Raw genomic sequence first — 11460 nt, 5'->3', positions numbered from 1 at the left:
GCATTTAGTGCTTTTGCAATGTTGAACAACTGTCACCTCTGTCGAGTTCCAGAACATTTTCGTCACTCCAAAAAGAATACCTGAATCTATTAAGCAGTCATTCCCTCATTCCTTCTTTTCTAATTATGATTTTCTGTATTCTTGTTTTAAATGAGTGTCTTTATACACCATACTGAGACGTTTCTTTCTTATTTAATCGAATCTAAGAACTCTGTCTTTTAGTTGATTTTAACCCATTACATTCACTCGTATTAGGAGTAACTATTACATCAGAAGTTTGCTGTTGCCTAGTTTTCATATTTTTTTAAGTCACTGTAGTTAAATTTTTCTTTCTGTCTTCCACGTCTTTTGGATAGATCAGACCCCCTCTTCATCCCCGGCCTTGGGGGCACCTCATGTGATTCACCAGCTGAAGTTGGAGCAGAAACTGACAGGCATGAGATTTTCCCTAACAAACAACCAGGTGTGATCAGGATCAGGTCACTGGGGTGTTCTGGGGAGAGGGTAGCGTAGTGGTGAGTATTCAGGCCCTGGGGTCAGGCAGAGCTGATTCAAATCTTGGCTTTGCCCTTTTTAAGGTGCATGTCCTTGGGTGACTAAAGTTCACGGAGATTCAGCTTCACCATTTGCACAATGGGGACTTTAACTGAGCCCCCCTTCAGAACAGTTAATGAGATGACCCATGGACAGTGTTTAGCTCCAGGACTGGCACATGGTAATTTATTGGTGAATATCAGTGACATTTTTGTTCAAATTGCCATAGTCACATCCAGGAGAAGGGCATCAGATGTGCAGAATATGTACGGGTTGTGGGCTTGGGGAAGTGGCTGAAAGGGGTGATGAGAGAGGATGAAGGGAGGAAAGGAGAACTTATAGAAGTAGAGGAAAGAAGTATTATAATGAGAGCCACCCACAGGCCCACAGAGCTGAACCTGGTCCAGGCACTGGCTGCAGTGCCTTCCCGTCCCTCTGAGGTTGGCCTGACACCCTTTCTTGCTGTGGGTTTCAATTCCCAGAGGCTGGAAATTGTCCAGGGGCACTTTCTATAGTGCTCAAAAAATGTTCGTTGGGTGAATGAATGGATGAGTTTCAAGGCATGGGGTAAGGTAAATGAAGTAGCTGATTGGCTCAAATACCTACAGGACTCTACTGATTGATGAAACAATGCTACCTAGCATTTACGGAGCATTTACTATGTGCCGCAAGTTTACATGCCATGAGGCATGCGCAGTCAGAGGCTTAGGGATGTCAGTGTGCTTTACCAAGGCTAACAGCCAGGAAGTGATGGGGCCAGGATTTGATCCCACATCTGCCTGCTCTGAGTCAGTGCCCTAAAGCAGGAAGCTATCCACTCTACTACATGTCTCCTCTTGCCTATTAGTCTGTGCTTAAGAACCTGAAGAGGAATGAACAAGTCACACTGGTGGCCAGCTGGTCTCTGTTCAAAAGATGAAAACGGTAAATTGAAAGAAAGCAAGTCTCAAGAGAATTCAGTTGAAATGATGTCACAGGATCTCCTTAGCTGACAATTAGTAGAATTCAACTGAACTGCTGCCTCCAGCCCCACCCCATCGCTCTCCGTGCCCATCAGTCAAGGCCCCTGGGCATTCTTCCTTGAGAGCACAGATTAAAAATATTTTAGACATGATTGGCATTAAAGAGCCCGCTAGGACATGCACTCAGCACAGTCTGCCAAACCCTGTTGGCAGGTAATCCCTAGAAGCCAATTCCAAGTTTTGTTAGTGACCAAGTCATGGGATTTCAGTGCCACCTGGTGCTCATTAAAAGTTGACTTGCAATTCACTGCCTCCACTTCATTTGGGCAAATTAAAGAATCCCTAAGGATCAGCTTCAGAGCTGCAGGCAGATGAGGTCTGATGCACACCTTAGGGCTAAGGTGCAGACAGAGCCACAGGTTCACTCCACTCTGGAGGCATGGTCCCCAGATAGTTTCCCCACTGAGGCTCAAGCCCAAACTTGGGCATTTGATTAGCATCAAGAGACATAAATGGGAATTGGAGGTGGTGTTCTCTTCCTTTGAGCCATGAGATTCCCAGAGCTCCAAAGAGCCAAATGCTACAGCATGCACTGTGGTGTCCTGGACAGCAGAACTCAAAGCGTGACCACCACGAGTGCTCCAGGCTGCTGGGTATGCACAGAGTGAAGTCTCCAGAGCTCTGAGGGCTGCTGATGCTTCCACTTCCACCGTAATGCTCACTGAGCTGTGTTATGTAAATTAGTTGATCCACACGTCCCATCCTCCCCCACCAACATGGCAGCCCTGAGAGGGCAGGACCTCGCTGAACTTATTCACCAAGGTGTTCCCACAGGTTGGCACCTAGTAAGTGCTCATTAAATACTTGCTGAGAAAACAGACAGATGACTTATTACAACTTTGTGGAAAGTCTGTGAGCTGCAAGATCCTCCTGAAAGTGTGAGTGGCAGTGGCTATTCCCTTATCTGAAATTCACTTTTCAGGTGTGGTGGACATCACAGGAACCCACCTGCCCTTGTGTGTATATCATGGCTGTTATCCCCTGTATAAATGGAGTGTTATCTCATGCCTTTGGGATTATAGGGTAATATCCTTTGTAATCTGATCCCTGTCATCTTAGGCCATTTTGAGCCATTCATCTTACTCCTTTCTGCCCAGGTTCCCTGTCATATTGGCCTTCTTCCCTTCCTTGGATGGGCAGTCATCTTCCTACCTCAGGTCCTTTGCACATGCTGTCCCTTCTACCTGATACTCCCTTCCCTCTCCCTCTGTCCTTGGAGCAGAATGCTCTCAATGCAGAGAGGCAGGTATTATAATTATTTCTATTTTACAAGTAGGGAAACTGAGGTGGACAGGTTAGGTGGCATATCTCAGGTTTTGTGAATGGCAGTGCATGTGTGGTGAGCCCAAGATGCTGTGTCCCATAGAGGAACCTATCCTGTGCCCAGCATGAATTAATCCAACTCCTTTAATAGCCCAGCCACACACTATGCAGTTTTGTGGTTGTATTTAATGTGATCTTCCTACGCCTACACACATCTAATGCACCCTATAGGCTGCTTCTTTAGTGTCCACAGGCATCCTACACATCTAGTGACTCCAGTTCCCAGTGCAAGGCTTGGGATACAGCAAGTGCACAACAAACCGTTTTGGAATAAATGAATGATGATTGTAAACATTTGAAGAAACATTTAGGAAGGAGGTATGGGATCATTTGACAGATGCACCATCTATTATATGCCAACACTCAAATGCCTCATGTGTTCAGACTTAACCTCAGAGACCCAGAGGTATTAAGTCATTAGTCCACTTAAGCTTCACTTATTTTATTTGTAATGCAAGATGTTGCATCAGATGACTTTGATTTTACCCCTAGAGATATTTGGCAGTGTCTGGAATATTTTTGGTTGTCATGATGGAGACGGGGTGCCACTGGCACCCAGTGGGTAGAGGACAGGGACACTGCTCAGTACCGTACAGTGCACAAGACAGCCTCTCGCAGCAAGTAATATGGCTCCAATGTCAATAGTTCCCTGGTGTAGAAACTATACTGTAAAATATGGCTAGGATTTTTTATTTCCTGGGATTTCTCACATATCTCCAAGGGTAGACCCTCCCCTGGTGGCTTAATCCTTTCCTGCTACCTTGCCAGTGAGAATCCCAGCTGGGCACGGCTGAGAGTCCCTTTTCCCAGAGCTGTGGGTAAGGGCCTTGGCTGATGCTTGTGTGTGTTTTCACAGCAACTGGTCTTCTGATGAATCTTATCTCTATGACTGTGTCTACGTGGGGAAGTCCAAATCCTGGTTGTCTGATTGGTACTGTTATAGTGACTATAAATGGGTCTGCAAGAAGCCAATGGCCTGCTGAGCCTGCTCCCTTTCCTCTGTCTCCAGGCTTGTAAGAAACTGAATGAAGTGTAACCTCAAAACAATTGCCAAACTTCTCTGCACAAGAGGGAGCCCCAGTCCTCTTAGGAACGTCTCTCTCCTCACTTGCCTCTCCTCCTAAATCATGTTGAGGAACATGTAAAATGACACCACGATGAAACAATGAGCAAAAAATATCATGTAGGACTTTCTATAAGACAAAGAAACCAGTTTTTACCCTCCCCTGCAAATGACATAAATAAAGGATAAAGTAGGATTGTTAGAAATAAAAGAACCTTAAGGACATAACTAAATAAACAGGTGTACCATGTTTGGAATTTGATTTCAAACAGTCATTTTTGAGGAAATGACAATATTTGGGTATCATTTGTACCTGGAAATATATGGCATTTTTATTTGTTTATTTGGTGTGCTAATGGTGTGGTAGGTAGGTAGATAGATAGATTGTTATATGTTAGCATCTATAATAAGTATTTATGGGTAAAATTATGTACTGTGTGGGATTTTCTTTAAAATAAAAAATCAAATAAGTGAGAATCTTGACCAAGTGTTCATAATTATTGAAGCTGAGACATAGGAGCTCATTATATATTTCTTCCAATTTGTGTCTAGAGGAACATTCTACATAAAAATTTAAATTAATCAATACAATCCATAATAACTCAAATAAAGTCAACACGATTAAAAAAGAAACTCAGCAAACTTATAGTAGAAGGAAAATTCCTTAACCTAAATGATATCTACACAGAATTAACCTATAGGTGTCATACTTAACAGTGTAGTGTTAGGAGTATTGCATTTTAGCTCAGGAGCAATATATGGGTTTCCTAGTTATGACTTTTCTTCAACATTATAATGGGTGTCCTAGAGAAGGCAATAAGACAAAACAAAACAAAACCCAAGAAATAAAAGTGTGAAAATGTGGAAAGGAAGATCCAAAACCATCATTTTCCACAGGTGATATTACTGTATTCACAGAGACACTAAAGAATCTACCCATGAGGGGAGGGTAGAGCTCAGTGTTAGAGTGCATGCTAAGCATGCATGAGGTCCTGGGTTCAACCTCCAGCACCTCCATTAATAACAGATAAATAAACCTTAAAAAAGAATTTACCCACACCTTTAGTGTTTATAAGTATGTATCAAGTGCATTAAAATCAGTATAATGATTAATTATATTTTTATAAACCAACAACAAACCGATAGACAAAGAAATATTTACAAAAGGTCACATTTACTATTGCAGCCGAACATTAAGTGACTTTAATAGCTACAGATATTCCAGCCTCTTTAAGTGAAAAATTTTATAGCTGTGTATGAAGATATCTAAGGGCAGATTAGGTTGTCTTGCAGGCTCTATCTTCCTCTTCTCACATTCTACACTCTTTGCTAAATTCAGTTATTCACCATCTGCCTTCTCCCCTCCACTGTAATATCCGTGAGGGCAGGTATCATGTCTATCCTGGTCACTGTGGTCTCCCCAGAAATGGGCTCAGATGTTCCATAGGCATCAGTTGAATGTGTGGTAGTTGGGGCTTGTCTTCCATGAGCTGGAGATAAATGTTTTCTCAAGGCTGGTCGTGTGTATCAAACCGACAAGCCAGTGTGACTGTTCTAACTTCTCCAAGTTATCAAAGAGCTGATCAAAATGTGAAATTTCCTTCCTCCAATGTCTGGCAACCACTGGTCTCATAAAGAGGGCATCTTTTCAGCAGGGAATGAAAGCACTCGTCCACTCAAGTTCACTTTCCAATCCCTGGTTGGAAACTCATCCTAGAAATATATACAGCACTCCTACTGTGTGCTAGAGAGGAAAGATGACTGGGGCCCAACTGCACCTCTAAAAGAGTTCGGACAAGAGCCGGAGACCAACCACAGCGTAAGCCATTCAGGTACTGGGAGGTAAATGCAACGAAGATGAGACAGACTCCTGGGGCAGTTACAGCCCCTTTCCCTTCCCTGAAACCCTTCGAGGTAAAAAGATCCAAAAAGGAAATCCACCTACAATCAAATGGCCATCAACACTGATGAGTATCTGTCAGATTTCATATGTTTGTTAGTAAATTGAAAGGAGGAAAAATGCCATACTCTCCCTTACTCAAGGGCATGGTACAGAGGTGGAAGTAGGTGGAGGACATTATCTTTGAGGGAGGGATGGAGACGACCCATCTCTTGTCTGCCGCTGTGAGCACAGGCCTGGCACACAGCAGTAGGGGAGGAATGTTTGAGGGCGGGTGATGAAGCAACCTGAGTTAATAACTATTGATTATCCCCTGGGTTAAACCCAGTGTGGAAACCCAGAAATGCACATGTGCTGCCTGAAAGAAAAGCTTTGCAAACTACAAGGCTGTGGTTCAAGGAGATGCTGGTTATTCGTCATTGTCCCTCCAGTGCTCAGTATATGATAGGTGCTTCCTTAACTGACTGTATTACAGACACATTCCGATTGATGCTCAGGGTGGTCCCAGGATGAGCAAGCAAGGTGAGCTGGGGTCAGGACCTACAATGGCTCGCAAAGTGACTCCTCCCATTGTGGAGTTTGTCTGTGGAGACACGCAGCAAGAGGGGGCACTTATTTAAAAAAATTCTGGTCTGCTCTAGAATACATCAAGAACTCTTACAATGCAACAAGAAGACATAAAATCCGATTTTAAAAATGGGCAAAGACTCGAATCAACATTTCTCCAAAGAAGGTTTGTAAATGGCCAACAAGTGCATGAAAATAATGCATATATATATATATATATACACACACACACATACCTAGGAACTGAAACCAGGTGGGCTTGACCCCAAAGTCTCTGCCCTTTGATGTCCACTGGGCTGCATGTGGCGTTCAGAGAACAAGAATGTTGGTTTCCAATTGAAGTTTGTTTTTGCAGGGTAGGTGGGCCTTTTCAGTGAGGCAGAACCTGGTGTGAAGTGATTCCAAGAGGGGAAGCGTGAAGACCTTGGGCAAAGGCTTGGAAGCAGGTCTGATGGCTAGTAGGAATTTAAGCTTTTATCATGTGCCTGGCCCATCTGGGTCTGTGCTAAGCAGCTGACATCTGTGGTCTCATGATATCCTCATAGGGACTGTATGAGCTTCCTGTGGCTGTCATAACAACCTGAGTGGCTCAGAACCACAGAAATTTATTCTCACTCTTCCAGAGACCAGTAGTCTGATATCTAAGGGTTGGCAGGGTGATGCCACCTCTGAAAGCTCCAGGGGAGGCTTCTTTCTGCCTCTTCAGGCTTCTGGTGGTTCCCTGCGATCCATAGCAACCTTTAGCTCGTGGGTGCATCATTCTAATCTTTGCCTCTGTCTTCGCATAGCCTTCTGCCATGAGTGTCTCTTCCTCCAAATTTCCCTCTTCTTCTAAAGATACCAGTGTCGGATTAGGGGCCCCTAAATGACCTCATCTTAACCTGATTATATCTGCAAAGACTCCATTTCCAAGTCAGGTCACTTTCACAGGCACCAGGTTATAGAACTTCAACGTATCTTTTTTTTTTTTTTTTTTTTGAGGGACACAAGTCAACTTACAACAGGTCCTAAAAACTAGTGGGTATTTTCACTTACCCCAAGTTCATTGTGGAGGTCATTGTGCACTACAGCTTTGCATCTGTAAATTATCTCAAGTCCAAGAGTAGTCAGGAAGGCAATACTCTGATGGCCACCACATATATGGTCCTCAAGCCCTTCCTCAGCTCCATCAGCAGCAGCCTCAAGAACAAAGATGAAGAATGCCCCAAAGAAGATCTTTCTATTTCAGCAAACTCTATCCCTTAAGCACCTGAGGGGCTGTTGTGAAGGTGGTGCAAAAGCATGACACACAGATGATGTTCTGTCTTCCCGTAATTTGTGGGTTAGTAATGCCACTTTGAGATTGTGTAAGGATGTAAACATGGGTAAACAAATTGAGATGTATGAATACAACACAATATTACTCAGCCATGTAAAGGAATGAATATCTCTGTATGTGTGCCCAGGGCCATTTGTATTCATCATTTTGTCCCTGGAGCCAGTCTACCTAGATGAAAATCTTAGATCTGCCACTTCAAGTTGTGTGATGATGGGCAAGTGAGATTCTCTGTTTCCTTCCTCACTAGGCTCTTGTGAGAGTCATAGGATGTTCTATGCTCTGTACAGCTCCAACCACATAACAAATACTTAATGCATTGTAACCATTTTTAGGAATAACATATTTAAAACTTCTTCTTGGAAAAAATTGAGTACCATGCTATCCCTCTGTCAATCAAGGAGATCTGAAGAAAGGCAATGCTCTTGGGACAAAAACTTTCCCACAAGTGTGCTAGACTCAAAGTCTCCACTAGGCAAGATGAGCTAATTGTATTTGCTCTAACAAGATTCTCTGGGGATCACACCTGGAGGCCAGAGAGTCTGATATAAACGTGGAGGTGTGGTTCTGCTGTGTGCTCACTGGCAAAGCATGATCCTCCTCTACAGCTGCAAGACACATTTGAGGCAACAGCCCCAAACCCCTGGAAACAGGACACCAGGGGGCTGAGAGGTCCTGGAATCCAACAGAGATACAGTAGCCATTGGTCTCCTAAGTGACTCTGAAAGACAAGCTGCAGTGGAGCTGGTCTCAGGGAAGACCCTCCCCACCGAACTTCCCCTCAGAGGTTGGGGGACTCTCTGCTCAGTTTCATTCACAAGGACTTAGGGTGCCTGGCATCAGAACCCCATGGGTGGGTAGGGTTATTGTGAGCTGATCAAGAGAGTGGACACTGGTTGGACCAGAGGCCCCTGCTGGATCCAAGTTCCATCCAGGTTTTAGGTTTGGAGCCTCAGCTGCCTGCTTATTGTTTGGCTGAGCATTAAATGGGATGATATGTGTCAAGTGGTTAGCTCAAATGTGGATTGCATGGGATAAATGTCTTTGTCCTGCTTAAAGTTAATCGATTAGTGCAGGTGCTCTGGGGGAGGAGAGAGTTCAGGGGAATTTAACCTAGATTAGTGATGTTCAACTGGGAGTGATTTCTGCCACTTCACAGGGTCCTTGCTCTCAACCACTAACAGATGTCAACTCTCAGAAAAATAGAGAAGGTTCAGTGTTTTACATATTAGCCAATCACATCTTCACAATAACTCTATGGTGCAAGTACTATTATTATCCTCATTTTATTGATGAGAAAACTAAGGCACAGAGAGGTTAAGTAATTTGCCTAATGTCACACAGCTTGTAAGTGGCAGAGCTGGATTTGAAACCCAGGCAGTCTGGATTCAGAGCTGATGTTCTGAACTACATTTTATCATTTATTTTTATTTAAAAAATCAAATCCTAGAAATGTTTAGGCTGTTTTGGGGGGTTTATTTCTTTTTCCCTTAGCCTTAAGGAAGTATAATTGACAGAGAAAAATGGTACATAATGAAGGTATACAACTTGATGTTTTGATATATGTGTATGCTGTGAAGTAATTGCAATAATCAAGCTAATTAACACATCATTCTTTATTTTGATAGCATCACTAAGAATTCCCACTAATAGAAACAGTTGTCCATATTACATGTTGAGCATGGATTTAAGCCTCTTATACAAATTTTTCTCACTTAATCGTTATAATGATCCTAAGAGGTTAGAATGATTAATTTCATGTAACAGATGAGAAAACTATGGTTCACAGAGATTAAGTGAGAAGCATCTTGAAAGATGGGTGTGAAAAAGCAATGAGGTGACTTGTTTTCACCCCAGGAATCCACCCACTGTTGACACCCCTGTTTCTACCCTTAGAACTGCCTGGCCATGGGCAGTCACACCCAAGTCTCTGAGTTCATCCTTCTCGGCCTCTCTGAGCAACCACTGCACAGGCAGATACTCTTTGGTTTATCCTTCGGCCTGTATCTAATTGGGTGCATGGGGAATCTGCTCACCATCCTAGCCATCATCGGGGACCCTCACCTCCACAGCCCCATGTACTTCTTCCTCAGCAACTTGTCTCTTCTTGACGTCTGCTTTACATCTACCACCATCCCCAAGATGCTGGTAAACCACCTGTGCAGGAACACCACCATCTCCTTCTCAGCTTGCCTGGCTCAAATGTATTTCTTCATTGCCTTTGGGGCAGCTGACAGCATCCTTCTATCAGCCATGGCTTATGACCGCTACCTGGCCATCTGCTGCCCACTGCACTACGTGACAATCATGAGCATCCTTCGGTGTGCCTCGCTGGTGCTGATACCCTGGATCTCAGCCAACCTCATCTCCATGGTCCACACTATCCTGATGACCTGCTTGTCCTTTTGCACCAATAGGATCCCACACTTCCTCTGTGACCTCAATGCCTTGATCAAGCTCTCCTGCTCAGATACTCAAGTCAATGAGATGCTGGTGTTGGTCCTTGGGGGCTCAGTGGTTCTGATCCCTTTTGTGTACATCATGGCCTCTTACACACCTATTGCTGTGGCTGTGTGGAAGGTGCCCTCTGCCCAGGGCAGGTGGAAAGCATTCTCCACCTGTGGCTCTCACCTTTGTGTTGTCTCTCTGTTCTATGGGACTATCATTGGAGTCTACTTCAACCCTGCATCCACACACACCACTCAGAAGGACGTGGCCACCACAGTGATGTACACCATGGTCACCCCCATGCTGAACCCCTTTATCTACAGCCTGCGGAACCGAGATCTGAAGGGTGCCCTCAGGAGACTTCTCAGTAGGAATTCCTTTGCTAAGCCTCTTTGAAGACTTTTTAGACACAATTGATTTTGAAAGAAACTAATGCTTCCCAATGTTAGAACTCACAGTGGGTTTTTTTTTTTCTTTTAAAGGTAGAAACAAAACTGTTATTAAGTGCTTTTTTAAAATCAAATAGATATGACATATAACCTTGTGTAACTTTAAGGTGTACAAAGCATTAATTCAATACATTTATATATTGTAATATGATTTCATGATTACATATCACTAAATATGTAGCGATATTTAGCATCTCTATCACACTGATGCTTTTTTTTTAGTTGTTGGAGTAAGTATTAGTATTTTAGCAAGTTTGAGGATTGTGATGCGATATTGGTGTCTATATTAATTACACTGTCCACTAGATCTCTATGGCTTACTTACTACTTGTTGCAAGTTTGTAGCCTTAAACAACATCAATCTTATCACCCCACTTCCAAACCCCCTGGTAACTATCATTTTTTTTTTTACCAGTTTGATTTTTTTAGATTCCACATATAAGTGATATCACATGGTACTTGTCTTTCTTTTTCTGACTTATCTCACTTAGCAAAAATGTATTCAAGGCTATCCATTTTGTAACAAATGGCAGGATCCTCATTTCTTATGATGGAATAATATTATATTGTGTGTGTGTCTGTGTGTGTGTGTATATATATATACATATAAAATATCTTTTTAATCCACTCATCCATTCATGGGCATTTAGGTTGTTTCTATATCTTGGCTATTGTGAATAATGTTGCAATAAACATTGGCATGTATATGCATCTTTGAAATCCTGTTTTCATTTCCTTTCGGTATATGCCCAGAAGTGGAATTGTTAGATTGTGTGGTAGACCTATTTACAATTTTTTGAGGAACCTCTATATTGCTTTCTATAGCAGTTGGACCAGTT

General features: G+C 43.0%; 1 protein-coding gene across 1 annotated transcript; it reads left to right on the top strand.

The window, feature by feature from the left end:
* The first annotated feature begins 9632 nt into the window (after positions 1–9632).
* On the top strand, positions 9633–10568 carry LOC105074558 (olfactory receptor 1M1-like). The gene has a single exon (XM_010962136.2). The coding sequence runs from the start codon at positions 9633–9635 to the stop codon at positions 10566–10568; it is 936 nt and encodes a 311-aa protein (XP_010960438.2).
* The last annotated feature ends 892 nt before the right edge of the window (positions 10569–11460 follow it).

The sequence above is a fragment of the Camelus bactrianus genome, chromosome 22 (genome assembly GCF_048773025.1).
Source record: "Camelus bactrianus isolate YW-2024 breed Bactrian camel chromosome 22, ASM4877302v1, whole genome shotgun sequence".
In the NCBI taxonomy this organism is placed as follows: Eukaryota; Metazoa; Chordata; class Mammalia; order Artiodactyla; family Camelidae; genus Camelus; species Camelus bactrianus.
Note: the sequence above shows the minus strand (reverse complement) of the source record. Positions and strands in the feature narration are given on the sequence as shown.